General features: G+C 44.3%; 1 protein-coding gene across 1 annotated transcript in view; it reads right to left on the reverse strand.

Annotated features, from left to right (window-relative positions):
* Window positions 1–7462: 7462 nt before the first annotated feature.
* Window positions 7463–21183, reverse strand: part of SALL1 (spalt like transcription factor 1) — a 15031-nt gene continuing 1310 nt past the window's right edge. The window contains exons 2-3 of the mRNA XM_008057018.2: window positions 10084–13511; window positions 7463–9014 (exon numbers count right to left, since the gene is read on the reverse strand). Of these exons, the coding sequence (XP_008055209.1) occupies window positions 8574–9014; window positions 10084–13511 (3869 nt within the window). The 3' untranslated portion in view covers window positions 7463–8573. The remainder of the gene's footprint in view (window positions 9015–10083; window positions 13512–21183) is intronic.

A 21183-nucleotide genomic window follows, 5' to 3' on the forward strand; every position in this document is an offset into this window, starting at 1 on the left:
AATCCTCTCACCTCGGCCTCCCAAAGTGCTGGGATTACAGGCTGAGCCACCGAGCCTGGCCCTTTTTGTTTGTTTTTAAGACTGGGTTTCACTCTGTCTCCCAGGCTGGAATGCTCTGGTGGGATCATAGTTCACTGTGCAGTCTCAAATTCTGGGTTCAAGTGATCTTCTTGCCTCAACCTCCTATGTAGCTAGGACTAAAGGTATATGTCACTATGCCTGGTTAATTTTTTTAAAAAAATTTTGTAGAGAAATTAAAAAATTTTCAAGTTTTTAATTTTGAAGGTCTTGCTATTGCCCAGGCTGGAGTTTTTTTTGTGAAGATATGTGATAGGGCAAAAGTATAGCACAGTGATTAAGAGCCCAGCATGTGTGCTCTGGTGCCAGTACTATGGGTTCATATTATTGTTGCTTACCAAGTATGGGACTTTAGACATTTAATTTAACCTCTGTGCCTTGGTTTCCTTATCCATAAAATGGGTTCTATCATAATACCTACCTCATGTGTTGTTATAGGGATTAAATGAGTTAATTCACATAAAACATCTGGAACAATGTCTGACACTTAGTAATTGCTAAATATGTCTCAGTGAAATGGTTAATTGTGGTCCCAATGATGCTAAGAAACTACTCCCAGGTGGATGACCTAATGCAACCACCACTTATTCCTACAGCTCTATGAAACTGGGCTTGCTCAGGTGAGTGTAAGACTGAGGGTGCTTGGTCTGGGTTGTGCTTGGCTAGGAATGGCTCTGGACCATGTGGCTTCCACTTGTCCTGAGACCAGCTGGCATGTTCTTCTCATGGTACGTTCTTGGAGGTGCAAGGGCACAAGAAGAAACATTCAGGCATCCTTAGGCCTGGCTGGGAACTGGCACACCATGGCATTGGCCTCATTTTTCCTGGCCAAAGCAAGTCACATGGGCAAACCCAAAGAGGCTGGGAAGTACATCCTGCTTGTAGTAGGGAGGCATTGCCAAGTACGGCGAAGGGTATGGATCAAAGGGGGATGCTGAACCAGTGTCAATAATACAAGCTACTGTAGTTACTCTTTATTATCATTTAAATAAGGAGAACTGGACTGAGGAGAATCAAGAATGCGATACCAGATCCTGATCTTCAGCTCACAAGCCGATCTTGGACAAGTCACTCTTGTACCAAGGGGATGAACCTAAATAATTCAGGCCCCAACTCTCAGGGCAACTTCTGTGTATCCAAAGAACTTCCTTCCCAGCCACTCCTTGCTCTGGACGTTTAGGTAAGTGTGTGTGTGTGTGTGTGTGTGTGTGTGTGTGTGTGTGCGCGCGCGCGCGTGAATCCTGTCTTTTTTGAAGTCCTCAGACAATCTCTCAACCAGAGGGATGTTTCTAAAACAGACTCTTCTAGGAATGATTTCTTAGGACTTTATACTATTGGGTGATGCTAAACCCAACAGTAGCTCAATGTCCAAGGATGCTTAGAAAAGGCAGAATTTGGGAGGGATGTTATCTTAGTTACTCAAGAGCTGGGCCCAATTATGCAGGGGGGTGTTAAAGGGACAGTGCAGCTTGCTGCAGGAATTAAGCTTCCCTATTCACAGCTTTTGTTTCCTCTTCTCCACTCATGTGTGTGTTTAAGGAGAAATCCCCTTGACGACAAAATGCTATTAAAATCCTCCATGTGGAAGCCGCCAAGGAGAGGAGCACACACACAAGCTGGCACCAGGAGCCCAGCCACTCTTTTCTAGCCGCAGCTAGAAAACCCTGCATAATGAATGAATGATTGCAAACAGAACTCAGAGCCTGTGCTGTCTACCTGTGCCTTCATCTCTGCCCTTTCAGGCCCTAAACCTGACTGGAATGGAGCCCTAGTACTGTGTCTCAGCTGAGAAACAGGGGAGAGTCATATTTTTCAGGGTCTTTGTCAATAGATTTCAAACTTAAAACATAATTATATATATGTTTAAAATATTGCTGTAGCTTTTTTAAAAATTAACAAATAATAAGTGTACATATTCATGGGGTACATAATGATGTTTCAGTTCATATAATGTATCAGATCAGGGAGATCAGCATAGCCATCATCCCAAATATTGATCATTTCATTGTGTTTCAGACTTTTTTGAAGGCAACTCAAGCTAAGAACGACATCTATCATTGTGACCCAGTGCACATGTGTGTGCATACATATACACAACTGTAACCAAAGTTTTCTGAGACCTCACTTACCCTTACTACATGTAATAAACTCAGATATTTTCAATTCTGTTGCATTAAAAGATAACGCTGGTGGTGACCTACTAAACTGACTTCATAATTCACTAATTGGTCACAAATTTCAGTTTGAAAAGCTCTAAGCCCATCCAAAGGTGTGTGTTGGCAGGTAAAGGGGGGTAAAGGGGTGTGGTTGGGGCTTAAACACAGCTCTTCCAGACCCACAGACTTCACATTTGTCTGAAGCAAGAGGCCACTGATTAGAAGAGAACCAAGAAAGGGTATAGGTGAGGAAAGCAATAGGGTGTGCTCATAGTAATGTAACTTGGGGCATGTCACTGACATGAAATTGTTCTATAAGGATTTCTAAACAATTAGAAAAAACTGAATCCAATGTTTCCTATTCTTTCTAAAAATATATATATATATATACTTCAGTTTAAAAAGGGAGTCCACAAATTAAATTATTAAATAAGTCATAGTATGGGTGGGACTCCCATAATGTGACTGTGAATGCTGCAATAGTCTGATGGAAGCTACAGGGAATCAGTGATGGAAGTCTAACCTCTTATAGTACATACGAAGAAACAGTACCACAGACCAGGCAATGATGTCCAAAGTTGGTTATCAGGCTAGCGACAGCTCTCAATGTCCAAGTGTTCCTTCTCTGCTCTCCAGGCCTCAGTTTAGCCGACTGTTAAATGGACTGTTATGAATCGTAAGCAAGATGAGACAGGTGCCTCAAATTCTGAATACAGAAGCAGATCTACAGGCTGATTGGTATAGGATTTCTTTTCCTGCCCCCAACATCAGGAGAGATCTGCCATATTTGTATGTTTACCCATCGTTATAGGTGACCGATTATAGCTGTGATTACAACAAGATGACGTGACCCTCTGGTCTCTGGGCATCCACATCCTAACAGACCACACTGTGTCAGGATTCAGCAGTGCTTGGTGCGGCTGGGAGAGGCCCCACACTGAGTCTAACAAAGAAGAATCAGCGTGTGTGCGACCTCCAACACAGTTTCACTAGTCTTCAAAGTCCTCCATGGAGAAACATAAGTAAAAAGTTGATCCTGGAATTGCCCCTGGCGAGGTGAGCAGCCAAGGGCCACACACAGAAGATGGTCTGTTCCCGGTGGTGTTTATAAAGGCCTGTCACATTCCCCACCCCCGTGGTCCCTAGCTTCAGAGAGGGCTGGAGCCAAGCTGACACGCGGCCCACAAGTCTTTGTTAAAGTTGAGCTCAGATGGACGTAGAAACACAAGAGGAGCCAAATCATATGTTTAAACAGTTCAGAGGAAACCAGGCTCAGCAAGGAACTACAACCCTGGATTTAGCCTGGGTGAATTTTCCTTCTCTGGGATTTCCTGTCCTTTTCCTGGATGTTTCTATCTATTGAATGTTCTCTAGCAGTTGGTTTAAGGCCATCAACTCTGCGGTGAAAGAGCCTTACACAGTACTTACACAGTACTTGGCTTAGCTGCTGAAACATCAACGGCTGCTGAGTTGTGCAGCTCCAAAGCCAGGCTTACGGGACACAATCTCCAGGCCTCTGTCAATCTGCCCTACAGTGGAAAGAGCGGCCGAACTTTAAGACTGGGCCTAAAGAAACTTCCATACCACAGAGGCCAGCGTGCCACCCCAGCAACTGCCTAGGGGGAGGGCCACAGTGGGGCTGGTGAGGGCAGAGAGTGGGGTCCTTAAGGAATGCAAAATAAGTGAACCCAAAAGGCCTCCTGCTCCCTTCTTAGACTGCAGTTAACATTTAACAATTTTTTTTATGTAAATCATCTGGCATAGTCAATTGCATGGGGTGGGGGTGGCAAGGAGGGAACAATGGGCTAGGATTAGATAATTTACTTAGTGCTAAAATTCCAGGAAGTTTGTGTTGATCTGGGCCTGGATCTTGTTACTTTTTAGCTCAAATCTAAATCTTTATCTTCCTATCATAGTTGAGAGGACATTTTTTTACTTAGTCATCTTTGCAGTTGTAATTTTTACCCCCTTTCATCAAATAGAGCTGGTTAGATTAGCAGCTCTTAGCGCTGAGATGAAAATATTGGTAGGGCCCAATGGGTCCTGTTTTGTTTATTATAACAGAGCAGGCTTTGATCTAAACATATTTCCTGGGGTCTGGACGAGATGACCTAATTCCTGTCTTATCCGTCTCCACTTTTCTGTGAATCTCAGATTGCGCTTTACTGCGGGGCCCTTTGAAATCCACTTTACGCTTCTTCCCACTTTGTTATCCCCTCTGACAGTTGTTTCATTTGGGGTGGGGTGTGTGACTCCTAGTAAAGAGTCTATTGCTTTATTTTTCTAACAAGCCTGCTAAACTTTAACGGAGTGGAAGCTTTTTTTTTTTTCCCCCAAGTTCTCTCATTCTTGACATTCACAACACGCCAAAAACAATAAGCAAATAATCTACTGCTAGAAATTTATGTCAACTGCAAATCATTTAGGATTTTGCTTGAAGACTTTTTTTCTTCTAATAAAAAAAAAAGTGTCCTCCTGCCTCCTCCTAAACGCCATTTGAATAAACCTGACCTGTAAAGATTGGGGTATGAAAACTCAAAGCCCAAAGTCGACTTCAGGTACCTCTAATGATCTGCAGGAATGAATGCTCCCTTAGGAGACCCACCCTTCCCCCACCCAGACCTGGCGGTGTGGGTCTGTCATTGATTTTTTTCTCTCTCTCTGTCTCGCTTTCTCGCTCTCCCTCCCTAGGTCCCTGCCAATCACCAAACTCTTACTTCCAAGTATATTCTCCAGAAAGAAGAAAGCCCATGGGGGTGGAGGTTTGGAGGCGGGGGGCAGTGGAGATGGACGAAAGGTAAGAAAGAAATACACGGAACACAGGGAAGGGAAGACAGAAAGAGGAGAGAGTGATGGCAACACAGACAGGAAGGACAAGAAATGCAGCTACTGGGGGGAAAAACCTCGAATAAACGACGTTACCAACGTTAGTAAATATTGAGGGATAGGCACAGGGATCTGTTACATTCTTCTCTGTATTATTGTGTATTTTCACAACAATTCACGTTGAGAGAGAGAGAGAGAGAGAGAGAGAGAGAGAGAGAGAGAGAGAGAGAGAGAGAGAGAGACTATCACCAAAGCGAATTTTTCAGTTTGAGATTCTGTGAACTAAGTTGCAGCAACAGCTTCAGTGAATTCGGTTCTCGGTGACCCCAAAACTACTGCGACGCCGGGGGGGGGGGGGGGGGAGGAAGGGGGGGAAGAGACAGTCGGGCGAGCGGGGCGTGGCGGGGTGGGGTAGTAGGGAGGCGCATCCACACCATCTGCCCCAAATGAGCCCTGTTGCCTTAGGGGTATCAATCCGTCTCTCTTCTGCTGGGCCGAGCCAGCGCAGAGTGTACTCCTCACACGGTGAGGAGAAGCAGGGCCGAGGGCGACCTCTTGTTTTGGGAAAAGGTTGGAAAGGGGAGTGGACAGGTGGTGACCCACAGTCAGAAAGACAAGTCAGTCGATAAAAGGATGGGCAGGGACAAGAGCGGGAAGGAAGGGGAGGGGGGAGAGGGCGCGAGAGAGACAGTCGCCGACCTTTTCCCTAAACTCTTCGATGGGCTCCGAAAATCTCTCTGAACGAAAAGCGACTTTTGCTCCCCTGAACTCACTTTCAGAAGGCTCTAGAAGCGGGGAGGCTGGTGGTGACAGGGACGAGAAACAGTGCAGGGTGCCCCGCCCGCGCCTCCCGTCTCGCGGAAGGGGACGCGCGGCCCGGGTGGCGCCCGGTGGTGACCCCCACGCGGCCCGGCGCACTGGAGCCCCGGGGAAGGGCTGGGGACCAGGCCGCGGCGACCCTGGGGAGACGGGACCCCGTTGCGGGTCGTGTGCCGAGGGCGGCGTCGCGGGCAGCCTCCTTGGCCTTGCGGAGAACGTGCGGGGGGGGGGCGCCGTTGGAGCCCGCCCCTTTCCGAGGCCGGCAGCCCCTGTGTCCCCCACTCCCCACCATGATCCAAGGCTGCATCTGGGACGCAGGGTCCGCTAGCGGAAGAAGCGCCGGGACCCCCTCCCCGCCACGCCCGGCGACGCGAAAGGTCACAACGAAAACCACCCCCATCTGGCCGCGCAAAGCAGACGCTTCTGGCCGTAATTCCGGCCTGCTCTCCAGGTCTTCACTCTTGGTGAAAGGTCCCTCTTGGGTGGCTGGGAGGGACCCCAGGGGCGGAATCCAGTTGTCTCGCCTCTAAATTTGCGGGTGCCGAGACTTTCGCGGTGACTCTCCGCGTCCCGTACGACGCCGTGCACAACCATCCACGCCCTCTCCCGGTTTAAGGCGCCCACCCCTGGGCATGGTCTGGGCCCACTTTCTAGAACGCAGGACCTGGGCCCCGCGGCTGAGCCTGCTCTCTCGGCACCGCGGCCCTGAGGTCCAACGATGAGGTCGGGGGCGGTGCGCCCCCGATGGCCGAGAGTGACCCAAGCCCCGGTGGAAACTTCTGCTGGAAGGCAGCCCCAAGGCCTTGTCCCTCACCTGGGCACAGCCACCAGCTGTTCACCGCCTCCCTGGGGGAACAAAATTCTCCGACCCCTCTAGACACAGCTTCCACCCAGTCCTTTTTACCTACCCCAAGTTGGGCTCAGGAGGAAAGCTATGTCCCCTCAGAATGAGAGGGAGAGAGAGGAAGAATCAAATTGAATTTTGATGATGAAGTATTCAAGTTGACCCTACACAGCTTTAATAATAGACCTTTTCTTTCAAACATGAAGTGCTTTTTAAATACCTAAAACTAATTAAAGAACATGTTGGCCTCTCTGGTTTGAGGTCCAGTCTCGGAGTCAGATTATATAACCCTGCTTCTTTGGGAAGCCCCCCAGCAATGGGGCTCAGCCGCCTGAAAATACATGACTGAATTAAGTGAAATAAAACTAGAACAGTTGAAATAAAATTGAAATCGAATTTCGCATAAATATCTTGCTTAAGGAAACTTACCTGTTGGGATGAAACCTTCAACATTTTTTGTTTCATTTCATTTTTTTCTTTTTCTTGAGGATGGGTTGTTAATGAGAAAGACTATAAAATACACTTCCAAACAAGTAACGGATAGTGGGAAAATATCTAGATCCTCTGAATTTCAAAACAAAAGGAAACACAGACCCATGCAAACCCACTTCTGTTATGCCTTTTACAATTCCTCATTTGAAGAGAGATGCACACTCACACAATTTACTGCTACCTGGGGAAATGTTAAAATACATTTAGGGGCCTGGCTAAATAGAAATGCACTCTAAAAACACAGACGCAGTATTTTGTTTTATCTGTTGCAAAAAAAATGTATTTGATTACTTGAGTAAAATTACAGTATCTCTGTTGTTAGTAAGTATTAAATGTTAAAGAAATTGGACCCCCCTTTCCTTTCAACTTTCCAAGAAAGTGCATGTAACAGTCCAATTTTTTTTCCATACCTAATACAAAATAAACAAACACTATACCTGCTCTCTTGATCAAGAAGAAGCATTTGCTCTTGTAAGGAAGGTATGTACATTTTAATGAAAGTGATATTTCTTATTGTATATACAAGAGCAGCTACATTTTCTCCACTGAAGGTTGTTCAAGATGCTATACTTAGCAGCATTGTGAAATTCCAGCACACGTTTTCTATTGTGAATATACCTACAAGGCAAAATGTTACGTCTCAGTTTCAACTACCAAAACAACACTTGTTTTTTTCTCTAAAGAATTCTGCGTGCTTATTACTGTACAGAAACTTATTAACATTGAGGACGACTCAAGTAAAAAGCACAATACAAATAGCAGTTCAAAACGGAAATGATTAAATCTACAAAACAAAAAAGCAGGTTGAATTTTAGAATAAAAATAAAAAAACCAAACCTTTCAAAGAACCATACTGTTCAGTCTGTACTCTCAGTCCTTTCCTTGGATCTGTTTTGAAAGATTAGACAATGTGTTTGCTGATAAAATTCTCCAGCAGGATCAAAGTGTACATTTATATACAGACTTTATTAGAGATCTAATGCAATGCATCAACATCAGATTCATATTAAACTGGATATAGAAAATAAGTTAATGCCAGATTACAACTGCCTAGCAGGGCAACTTGCAATTGCCATAAATGTTACAGCAAGTTTACAGCACTCTAGTCAATTAGTATTTAGTCCAAAATACAGAAGACCAAAGTTAACGCTTGCATTCTGTTTGCAAAGCAAGGTTATATCACTAATAAATAAGCTTTCTTAGAACTCTAGAAGTTGAACAAGGTACAAAAAAATGTCTTCATAATGTTGTAGTTCATAGGTCTGGGAAACTGGAAGGTAGGGGCACGGGGCAAGGGGTAGGAGGCCACCATAGGTCGCATTCTGAGCAGGAATGCTGTGTCTCCAGCCCGAGCTGCCTTAACTTGTGACGATCTCTTTGCTGTCCTCCACGAAGCGGGTGAAGCGGAAGTTGGTTCCATTCTCACTGCTTGCCATTTTCTCCAGGCCGGCCAGAGGAGCACTGGGCTCTGAGTTCTGGAGCTTCTCCAGATTTCCTGTCAGCCCACTAATAGGTGAGCTGTTCCCACTGCCGAGACTTCCAGGAATTGGAGGGATGCCACCATTCTGAATGACGGAGATCTCGTTGGCCTTCATTGCCAGCCCATTGGAGAGTGCTGCTGCATACTGATTCCAGAAACTGGAAGGATCCCCACTTCCTGATCTTGCCGCCAAATCCTTCTGGAACATTTCTGGGAACTTGACGGGATTGCCTCCGAGAAATGTCATCGGACCATCCACAGAGAGCCGCCGACCCCGTCGCGCGGGGGTGCTATTCCACATGTGAGTGCCCATGTGTACCTGATATACAGAGGGAGAGAGGAAAAAAAAAAGAGGAGAGGGGAGAAAGAAGCTTAGTAGGTGAATCTGTCTCAACTCATATCCTAACACTCGACAAAGCAAGTGGCCTAAACGTCTATTCTCATTATGCGACAGACAGTGGAAAGTTAACAGGAACCATCCACTCCCCTCAGTGTGTAATAACGTGTTCACACGCTGCAGCCCTGGGTCATCTTTCCTCTTCCTGGGCAAAGATGCCTTACTTACTCTTTTTTTATTACCCATATTTAGCTTATAATGGCCTCAAGCAAGCCAGTCTGTCGAGGATAGCTCCTTTCAGGGTTAGAATTGTTATGTCCACTCTCATTGCAATGGTAAGTATTGTATCTGACACCCTTTACCCTATAAATGTCCTTTTCAGATGGGAAGAAAGTGCCCCTCACTGATTGCCCGTTGGAGGGCCTGTGTATGGAGAGAAAAGCCAGAAAGTAATTATTCATCTCACATTACTGGCAGCAACCTCCAGAGAAATACTGTGTCAACAGAAAAATGTACACACTAAGAGCGCTCAACTGTTGCTCTAGAACTTAAGCATATTTGCTTTATTTCCAACACATATCAGTAGGAAATGTTGTATAATCAATTATCATAATACCCATTAGTGGAGCAGTGACGTCATTGTTTTTAGACAAACAAACCATGCTGGACTGCACAGTTATGAAAAATAGAGGCATACACCGAGGAGAACCGTAATTATTAAGTGACACAGGCTGCACACAGGCCACATGGAGGTCTTTAATCAATACCCCATGGCAACACCAGGCTGTCTTGCCCGGTAGGTAGAGCAATTCATTTGGTGCACTTAGCTAGACAACAGAGGGAGGCCGCTGCTTCGCTTAGGTACTGAATGAGTCAACGGGCTCTGACAGTCGGTGGGCTGCAGCCTGCCCTTGTCCCTGCCGTGATCCTGACCCTCCCAGGCACCCACATTTCTCCCCCGCCAGCCATGTGCCGCAGATCCCTGAGCATCTGGGCTGATGACTCGGGCATGCATCACAGACGGTAAAGAGCCGATGGGGCGAGCGTGTACCTTAAGATTGCCTTTTGTTGTGAAAGCTCTTCCACAAATAGTGCAAGCAAAGGGTTTCTCTCCAGTGTGAGTTCTCTCGTGAATCTGCAGGGCGCTCGAGGAGGAGAAGGTTTTGCCACACGTGTTGCAGTAGTGCTGCTTGGGAGTTCTCCTGGGCAGAGCCGGCAGGAGAACTGGGGACGTGGCAGAGGAAGACAGCGGCCCAGAAGGGACGTGACTGGTGGGGGTGTCCTTACTGTCCTGAGGAGAAACATGCACAAAGCCGTTGACCTCTGTTTTGATGAGAGATGACAACGAGTTGGCGGGAATCACCGCAGAGTTCTGATTGGGGCCAAGGTTGGAACTGGGCTCAAAGAGCTGGGATGGCAGATCGCGCATCTGATGTGTCAACATGTGCTGCTTCAAATTACCCTTTGTGGAAAAGCCACGATTGCAAACTGTGCAAATAAATGGTCTCTCTTTGGTATGACTTCTATAGTGAATGTCCAAGGCACTCTGACAAGCAAATGTTTTGCCACAAATGTCGCAAGCAGTATTTTTAAATTTACCCCGGTCTCTGAAAGGGAAAAGGATCCCCAAAGAATCTTCTTTGATGATTTTCTCTGCATGACTGGATGTCAGATCCAAAGCCCCACCATTCACTGGGGTGGGAGACAAACCATTGGCAAACTCGCTGGAGACAGCTCTCTGTGGTTTTTCCTCAACGCTGGGTGATTTGTGGAACTCCTGGGTGCTGTTGGATGGGGACAGAGCCTGCATGGAAGAGGTAGACTCTGAGATGGCCGGGCTGCCAGCGCTTTGGCTCTCCATGTCACCACCCACCGAGGAGGAATCGTTGGTCAGGACGTCCCCCTCGACAGACCCATTCTCCACTGACTTCAGGCTGGCCTGCAGCTGCTCTGCCAGGCCAGCATTGATCATCTTCATCTGATTTTCCAAAGCAGCGATGCTCGACATCTCCAGGGGCAAAGGCGAAGATGATAAGCTGTCTTGGGATGCATCCGCAGACTTGGGCGTGTCGGGGATGCTGCCCTCAGGACAGTCTTCCATGTTTTCATCGGAGAAGTTGTCTAGGTCATCGAAATTTTTCTCGTCAAAGGAGCCTGTGTCCGACTCCATGGACTCGGGGTAGCTGTCGGGGACTGGGGTGTTGGGGATCTGGCCCCCCATGTGCATGCGGATGTGCTGCTGCAGGACCACCGCGTTCGTGAACTTCTTCTGGCAGATGGGGCAGGAGTGCTGCACTCTCAATGGGGGCATAGCACGGTGGACACTGTAGTGAGTTTTGAGGTTCCCCTTTGTGGTGAAAGCCCGGCCACAGATCTTGCACTTGAAGGGCCTCTCTCCAGTGTGTGTCCGGTAGTGCATTTTCAAGGCACTCTGACAGCTGAGGACCCGGTGGCAGATGATACACTCATTGGGGTCAGTGGCCTTCTTGTCAATGTTTTCTACCAGTTGCTGAAGCTTGGACGTCTCTGATGCCTGGGCTGAGTCCAAGAGTCCCCCAAAAGGAAATTTGGCCTTGAACTGTTCGGACATGAGTGGCAACAGAGGGTTGGTGAAAGCGGTGGTGCTGCCTGGGCCACAGTCTGCTGCTGGAGAGCTCAGGGTGCTGCTGCTGGCCGTTGGGACTGAGTTGGAGACCACGCCACTCTCTTCGCTTTTGCCACCGGAGAGTGGCAGAGTGGACCCTTCAGCCTCCTCTGGGAGTCCGCCCAGGTTTCTTGTGGCTGGCTCAGGGACCCCAGAGTCACTTTTGACTGAGCCTGGGGGGCTGGCAGCAGAATGACTGATGGGGATGGGGGCTGGCTCTTCCGTCTTGATGAAGGGTATGAGGCTTGGGAGGGTCGGGGGCAATGGCAGGCCGACTGAAGTGGTTAGAGTAGGCAGGACTGGTTTGGTGTCTAGCCAGCTGGTGACTGGCTTCTCTGGAGGGATGGACATGCCATATGGGATGCCGGTACTTGTGGGGATATTGTCCAAATGCTCAGGCACGGGGTAGGGGTTCATCTGGATGTGAGGGTACTTCTCTTTGTGGCGCTGGAAGTGGACTTTGAGGTTCCCCTTGGTGGAGAACCTGTTCCCACAGATGTTGCACTTGAAGGGCCTCTCTCCGGTGTGGGAGCGCAAGTGGATCTGCAAGGCACTGTCACTCCCAAAGACCTTCGCGCAGAACCTGCACTTGTGTTTGAAGAATGCCTCATCGGAAGCACTTTTGGCTTCGAAGGCAGTGACATTTGGTGGCTTGCTTTTTCTTTGCTGGGCCAAGGCGGACAAGGAGTTTAAATCTTCTGCAGTTGTTCCGATGTTGGGCAAAGGGCTGGGGAAAACCGAGTTAGCAGGGGCCGGCTGAGGTAGAAGTGGATTAGATGCAGGACTTAATAAACTGCTTATTGCAAAAGCTGGTGAGGATGATGCCGAGACTGCTGGGTTGCTGATGTGGGAGGCACCGGCATTCGAAGCCACTTTTTCCGAGGACGGGGTGGTAACTGCTGCCGCCAGTATGTTAATATTGGGAGAAGAGCCGCTGTTGGGTGGAAGGATGGTGTTGCCAGAACTGCTCTGAGGTAGCTGGATTGGGGGGAGCTGCTTCACACCACTGATGCTGGCAGACTGGCTGGCGAGGCTCTGTGCTAATCCAGCCGCTGCCGCCAGCTGCTGAGATAAATGGGAGCTTAGCGTGGACAAGGGGTTGGCAGATGTTCGTAAAGTACCTTGAGAAGCACTAGAAGATGTTGGCAAGTCTGCGTTCTGAGATGCCAACAGCAATATTTGGTGCCGAATCTGTTCGATCAGCTGCAGCTGATGGATCTGCTGCTGCTGCAGAGCTAAGAGCTGCTCCATGAGGGCAGGGACAGCCAGCTTGCCCCCCGCGGCCCCGCCACACCTCGCCTCCTGGGAGAACTGGGCCACCGCCACCTTGGTGCTCTGGAGGTTCTCGATGATGACGTTGCTGTTGATCACGGAGAAGTTGCCCAGCGTCGTCAGGTCCCCGAGTTGAGGTAGAGAGGTTGTGATCGCTGAGGTACCTGGGGAGGAGCTGCTGCAGCCTGGGGCGGTCCCGCTGTGGCCACCACTCGGAGCACCGCCTCTGCTGCTGCTTTTGTCTGCCACTGGGGCCTCCACCTCCATGGACTCTTCCCTGTCAAGTCCGTTGTGTTCTGAAAGGTTGCTGCAGTCCACTTGATCTGTTTTGTTAACTGTGTCATTCATTTGTTCATCAGGATTATCGGGAGGGGGGCTGGGGGAGAAGGTTTCGGGCGGGGAGGCTGGATTTTCATTGACGATTAAAACTAATTGATTTTTAGTACAGTTCTTCTTGTGGAGCAGAAGATCCGATAATTCAAAGAACTCGGCACAGCACCGGCCACAGACGTGGGCATCCTTGCCCTTAGTGGGGCGACTCGGCTGACCCTTCTCCGTGTCTCCTACAAACACCAAAAAGTGAAGGGTTAGAAAGGGGGCCAGGGCACGCAGGCACTCGTGACTCAAAAATAAATAAATAAATAAATAAATAAATAAATAAATAAATAAATAAAGGTTAATCAGTTGTTTTCTACCTGCAAAACTCAAAATCGTAGCCCTTACAAGTCAATCAATATTACCTAAGAATGTTCATAATTAATTCTTAAGGGTATGGAGGAATCCTTATCCATCTGGTATCTCAGAGAGTCATGTACTTCAGATAATTCATCAAAATATAAAATACTATGAATGGAAGACACTGGTGCATAATGAAATTCCATAGCAAAATATTGATTTCCAATATTTTATACACCTTATTGTCTACTCGTCCGGAGAAGATCCAGCAACCATTCTGAGGACTTATTAGGCTCTTGAGTTTCTGTCAACCTTATTCATTTTCAACCGATTCAAAGATATCTGTGACAGTTTGTTCTGTCACTAAACTAATTTGTAGTCATTCAGGTTCCAATCAGTTGTTGACAAGGGGGAAAAAATGCATATCACCAAGCTGTAGACTGACAACTTGAAAATCACCTCAAGCCCCTACCTCGAACCTGAGCTAAGTCTGATCCATGACAAACACACTTTAGTCACAACAGTAACAAATCCTCCAGACCGTTCCTCGAGACTCACTTGAATACAAAAGGGAAAGCAACACACACAATGAAGAGAAACACAATGATCATAATCCGTTACTAGGCCTGCCTGGCACCTATATATCACCCCATGGCATGTTTATTTTTAAAATTGAAGAATGCAACCTTGGCTACCATTCCACTAATCAAGGAATATATGCCACTATACTGCAAATGGCAACATTATGCCTCTAAATATTTCATCAAAAGTGCTCTTTATATCTATAAAAACTGGCACAAGATTTACATTTCTGATTAAACACCAACTTAAAGAAGGCTATGCAGTTAAGGGGAAGTGCTCGTATTTCCTAAGAAATCATTCTTGGTTTAGAGTTTGAAAATGTTATGCAGTTCTCCTTGTCTGAATGTCTTTAAAAATAGTTTGCTCTCAACTGTTATCAATTGTTTAACAGATTGTCCTGAACCTTTTATTATAAAAATCCTTTTATTTCATGTTTGTTTCCACTGGTTGCTCAGATGTCTTCTCACTAAGATCCATTTGTAAATTAAACATAAAAATCTCCAACTCCAAGCTAACATCCCATTCAAAGACAGGATGGCGTCCCATTGTTTGCCCAGCATGGGGAACACCAACTTCTGTTGTACAAATGGTGTGTGGTCATCTACGAAGGCTGTGGAAGAAAAAAAAAACTGTTTAATTCAAGGATTACCTCCCTGCATGCTTTTCTACAGAACTGAATCAGATAATAGGTAGTTTCCATGACTTCCAAATTGAATCTCCCAGAAAACTTGCAGGAGGAAAAGCAATTGCGGATATGAATAAATGCAAAATCAAAATGCTACTTTTTTCCAGTAAATTTAGAGTCCACTCAAAAAAGCTAGCCATTTGCCTTTCTGTAGTAAACATTTTTTTAAAAAAGCTTGAGTTTTGCATTCCAGAAAATAAAATTAATGCCTAAACACTAACTTTTGAAAATTCCTTAACTCTATTTGCCTTGAGTGACGCTGAAGTTGATTAGAACCCCTGGTAAAGTATCCAAATGTATGCACACTTTATTCATTGGAAGTGGTATTTGAGTAGCCAAGTTATACTTAACAAGCTAGCTTTCCTAATACCCATCTTTAATCTCCAAAAGGGTATAGTGCAAAATGCATTAACAGCACCAAACAAATCTTAGTTGTAGCAGAAAATACCAATAATGATTCAGTTTTAATTTAATGTTTAATCATCCTAATTGGCACCGGATTCCTATGCACATTGAAGGTGCTGTTTTAAGCACTTTCTGTCTCTCCCTCTGCCTTAAAATCATATAAACAAAATATTAGATGAAATTTGCTAAAGTTATGTTGCTTAACTTGGGACAAAAATAATGTGACAAAAATTCTGTTTAAAGCATCTTATTTTGACAACCAATTTTAAATGATGCATCCATTTCAGATGCTTATTTTAAACTCGGAAATGCAATTCCTAATATATTCAACAGAAATGTTATTTCTTTCTCTTTGCACATTTCCATATGTAATGGTTATGTTTCCATCTACTTTTACAGCCAATTATGAAGGAACAAAAGCTATTCTGTTTGTTCACACATTTTCAACAAAATGCATTAAAACTATTATGTCAGCATGTTCTATTAAGCTCTGCATTCAGTGGAAAATACTTTTCAACCAGCTCACATTTATCAAAACATAAAGCCACTTTAAAACACAGTTTTGCTTGGTCAGCTGGGCTTAGACAAATAATGACAGATTCAGAACTAAATAACTAGCAAGGGAAATCAGAAAACTGACTTCATCAATTGTACACATTACAATGTAGTTGCTTCAAATATTTAGCACATCTGTGCTCACGATTAAAGGACATTTTAATTCTTTATAACTTGCACACATCTGATATTCTCATAATATATAGAAAAATAAAAAGAAGGTTACTTTATAGGACTTAGCTGATTATTACTTTCCTGTACTCAAATTCTGCATTTGTACTGCCTCAAGACTCACTTGAGAATTTTCAAGTTTTTCAACCTGAACATTTTATATTTAGGATTGTGCTAACTGGATGGAAAATATAGACGCTTAAAAATAAATGCCCGCCTGCCTCTAAGAGACTGTGTTAAAAACTCACCCATATTTTAGTTTAGATTTTCACATTTTAATAAGCTGACATTTGGTCTTACTGTAGAGTCAACTAACTTAATTTCCTGATGTTTATGAACACCCCCCCAATCCTGGTATCTATTTTGATTTATTTCAAAAGCAGGTGTCGCTACACTGTAATAATTCTTAACTTTAAATCTATCTGCATTCTGAACAGAATTCCAATGAAATAGCTTTTTTAAAAAAAGAAGACAAAACATGAGGACAAGTTTGAATCTTTAACCAGAGGGAATATTTTTAGTTGTAATAAGACATACACACACACACACACACACACACACACACACACACACAGACACACACACATTCTCTCTCTCTCTCACACACACACAAACACATACAACCAGATAAACATATTCTAATTCATTTTTCTGATAGTCTGCTAATATGTATCTCTCTCAATCTGTTACACAGGATTGCAACCGGTGACCCCATTATAGTAAATACAATTACCTTATTCTGTGTTGTATGGTGAAAATAACATTCTAGTTCCTTTTCTATGGATTTTGTATACAAATTAATTTTATAATCCCAGTCAGTTAGGAAAATTTAAGAAGCAGTGGTTTTCTAAGTATGTACACATAAAAAGATATTTGTATTTTCTGGGCCTTTTTTTTTTTTTTGGATCTTATACCTCCGCCAAATTTATACTAAAATCCCAGGTACTTTAGTTCCTGTTTTACTATTTGATGCCTAATTCAAATTTACCAGTTTTTTACCATCTGAACCAAACACTGAAGAAGCAGAAGCAGAAAATTGAAGCATTCCAGCTTATCTGTCTACTGAGAAAATAAAAATAAAACTATGCCTCACACAGAAAGGTTTAGCCAGACAGGAAAGGAAAAAAGAAAACAAAACCAAAAAACACAGCCACCGTACTCTATCAGATTTAGTTTTCTTTCTTGGAGTTCCTCAGAAAGACACTTTTCTATACTTCCCATTACCTTAAGACTGCATTAACATTTTCAATTAAAACCTCTCTCGGCAGTGGTTTTGGAGTCCTTAATTTTTAACAGACTGTTCCTTTCTTAGACCTGTTTGAAAAGGCTATCCCAAACATATTTGATTGATCGATCTTTTACTATTATTTTTATTTTAGCATAGACCCGGGAAAAGCCTGAATCCCCACTTAAGATTGCAAATAACTTTTAACACTACAACATAATGCTGTGCCTATTTTCTGGAATATCTAAAGTTTCCTCATGTGATATGCATCCAAATGGCAAATTTACTGGTAGCCTTCAGGTTCACTCAGTGTTCTGACCTGGATTAGTGTATCCTCTCGTGGAAGAATACAAGTGAAAACTGAAAAAATAACACCATGGACAAGACACTCCTTTTAAAGTAGTGATCCGAGCCCACCTAATGTACACAATAAATGAAAGGGGGAAATGTCTTTCCCATGGATGAATCAAACTGAACACTAGATGGGGTTCCAGTTGCAAGGGTTTGTTCAAAAACTTCTTTGTGGCTTTCCTATTGCAGTGACGCGTAAAAGAGAGACTCCTTAAGGCGAGATCTAAACTTTGACTACATAAACATTGGCAAAGGCACAAGAAACTAAATCCCTGTTGTTTGAGGGTAAAACTGAGCTATGGGAACTACCTGTCAATCTTCCCCTTTGGGGGTCTGGCATCTGAGGGTGACAGGGGAATAAGGTTAGGAAAAGAAGCCAAGCTGATAAGGTGAAACTAAAATAAACTACTAACTTCCTGCTAAGTGACTAGCAAGACTCAATTTGGGGGTCACTGGGAAGATACTGAAGGACATATTATGATCTGGACCTTGTCACCTTTGCATAGGAGGAGGCTAGCAAAGGTTAAAACAGCTCGACACATCTAGGTTTTCTAAAGCCTGGCACGCAAACTTTTTTCTTTTGGGGGAGGGGTGTTGGTTCTTCCATTAACTTACCACCTCTTTTGCTAAACTGCTAACTCCTTCATTTTTAATAATCTAAGAATATTTTGGAATCTAGAGCTATCTGCACCCAGAGAGATCTTAGAAAAACCTAGTTAAGGCAGTAGAAGAAATTTGCTCTGGTTCCTACACAGAGCTTGGCTTTTTAACAATTTCAAAAAACTTAACCAGTCTGCCTATTTCTGCTCCAGGTCTCAGTAAGAGTTCCACAGTAAACACGTGAATTTCTGCCCTTTAAAGGATTCTGTTGGTAAAGACAATGTACTACCTCCAGAAGTATAAAGAAAAGAGAGACCCAAAGAATAAGCTATAAACTGGCACTTGTGCCTATGAACTACAGGGAAAACTCGATGTAAAATAAACCACAAAACCTTCAGTATCACAGAGTCATTTTCACACACACTGCCTCATGTCCAACTGAACTTTGCTTGTTTGTGTTTGTTTTTTAACATTTTAAGAAGTATGTGAATCCTGAAGCAAAAAAGTTTGCATTTTCTCATCCAGAATCTTCCATTATGCCAAACTTAAAATAGGCCTGATTAAACATGAATTCTTTCCAACTGCCTTATCTTGCAGGTGTCGGTTTTTCAAAAAAAGCAATTAATTATAGTTTTCTCTAACCTTTTGGGCCCAGAAATCAATGTGCTGCTATTAAGCTGCTCACAATGAGTAAATTACTTTGGTAAATAACAGAATTTCATTATTAATATAAATAAGAGGGATTTTTATGACACTTCATAAGTGAGCCAGTGTTTTATCTGCAATTCATGGTATTTTTATTTTTCTTCCAATATTATCATTTCCTTGAAAAAGCTGAGCACCAAAATACTTTCTTAATAAATGAATGGAGTCTGGATGGGCCATCCATATAGTTACAGAAATCTTAAAAACACCAAGGGAAGAAAAATTCAACACATACACACATACACAAACATACACAACTGAAATCCCAATCCATAGGAAAGGACACACAAAATAATTAGATCCTAATATTCCCTTTCCTTAGAATTATTTATCTTGGTAAACAATCTTTCTAGTGGCAGACATCTTTCTAAAAGTAATTCGAGACTTGTTGAATATCATTTAAGAGACAAATCATATTTGCCATAATCTTCGTTTTATAAGAAACAGAAAAATTACCAAGTTTATTTTAGGGTGTTTCTGGCATCACAGCTGTATTTTCATTTTTCTTCCAAAATAAAATATCAGCATCCTAAGATTGACCAAGTACTCTTGCTTTTTTGCACTTGCTCCAATGAAGCTATCAGTGTGGCTCCTTGGCGTGGCTTGGCTTTTCTTTGTAAGCACCCACATACACTCAAACACACACAGGCAGGGCACACAACATAGCAGCCCTGGCTGCTTCCAGCTCTGGGAGCGTTCCTCCAGGGTTACTATAACGGATCTACAAACTTTTCTAGGTCCCACTCTGGGTAGCAGTCATAAAATGTGAGAAGTTGGCATACGAGTAGAGCATAAACTAGACATAATTTTGTAGGTTTGATATTTCACTTGCCATATTTTAAGCCCATCTTAAGACATAAGAAAAAGGAACCACGATGTTTGAAGAGGGGCTTGCCTTCTAAAAATGTAACAACCTTTACATATGTAAAAAACAAAACAAAACCCAGCAACTCCTAGAAATAGGTGTTATATGTAGGAAGAAGAACGAGACTACTGAATTCACTGCAGAAAAGGTGACTTTTAAAAGGCAACTTTGAAATATGTCATAAACTTTCAATTCCATCAGACTTACAACTATCCCCAAATAAAAATAACTGGGGTATGTTAGGCCTTCCTATATGTCAGGCGTTGGAGAGGATTACTTGTGTACTAATATTATTACAACACACTAAATCCTGTAACCCTATTACAAAATCTACCCTCTAGGCAACTTCTCCCAAACTTATTGTTCAACCATGTAAAAACAGTCATAACCTAAAACCATTACTACTGAGAAAAAGGGGGGGGGGAGAGGTGAGGACAGAGGGCTTGGGGGGGGGTTCCTTCGTGCCCCTAACAGTTTACTGCTTCTTTAGGACAATGAACCAGCTTTGGGGAAGAATAAAAGAAAGGAAGTTAGAAAGAGAAAGAAATTAAAAGGAGGAGAGAAAAGAGAAAAAAAGGAAACTTGGTTCAGTAACTTAATTAACTTACCTCAAAGCTCAAATAAACTTAAAAAAGTACTAATAAATAATAATGGTAAGTGGCAGTGAACTCCTTTTATGCTATCGCTTTATGAGAAGGCTTCACTATTAAAAATTCCGGATCCAGAAGGCCAAAGGCAAGGATCTAGCATGCATCATTTCTCCACGAAGCCCGAGACTTTTTTTTAAGTTGAAAATGTGGAAAATCTGTACAAATTTACAAAACAGACTAAAAAACTTTCTCCTCTCTCTAGTTTGCTTTTCCGTATATAAATTGCTAACTTGGACGGTACTAGGTGCAAAAGGTCTCACCAGCTAGGAAAAGAGTGTGGGTGCAAGAGGCGGAAAACAGTGGCCGAGAAAACCCGGAAAAATACTCGGAGTAGCTGCTGCGGCCTTGGGCACTTTCCCCTGTATTTGCCCCTCGCGCCCGGGTACGTAGGGGGTGGAAGCGGGGTTCGGGGCTCTTTTCAGAGGACGGAGAAATCGCAGAGGCTCTGGGGGAGGCGTCAGGCTTTAGGAAGTACTGGGGGCAGGAGGCTCCTACTGTAAACAATTTTCTTAATTGGTCTCAATCTCCCCAGTTTTCTGCAAGGATCCTGAGTCAGGAGTCCGCTCTCCCGACGGCCGGAGTGAAGGCGGCGGGGTCCCCCAGCTTCGCTGCGCCTCAGCTCGACCGAGAGGCAGGCCTCTGGGGAAGGGGCCGGGAGCGTGGGGCCCGGGCGGCCGCAGAGTTCACTGGACAGAGGTGCCGATCTCAGGGCACGCTTCGGGGCTCTGTCGGGGCCCCCCTCCCTTCCTCCTACCCCAAAACGCCT

The sequence above is a fragment of the Carlito syrichta genome, unplaced genomic scaffold (genome assembly GCF_000164805.1).
Source record: "Carlito syrichta isolate Samal-C Ts95f unplaced genomic scaffold, Tarsius_syrichta-2.0.1 Scaffold302608, whole genome shotgun sequence".
Taxonomy (NCBI): domain Eukaryota; kingdom Metazoa; phylum Chordata; class Mammalia; order Primates; family Tarsiidae; genus Carlito; species Carlito syrichta.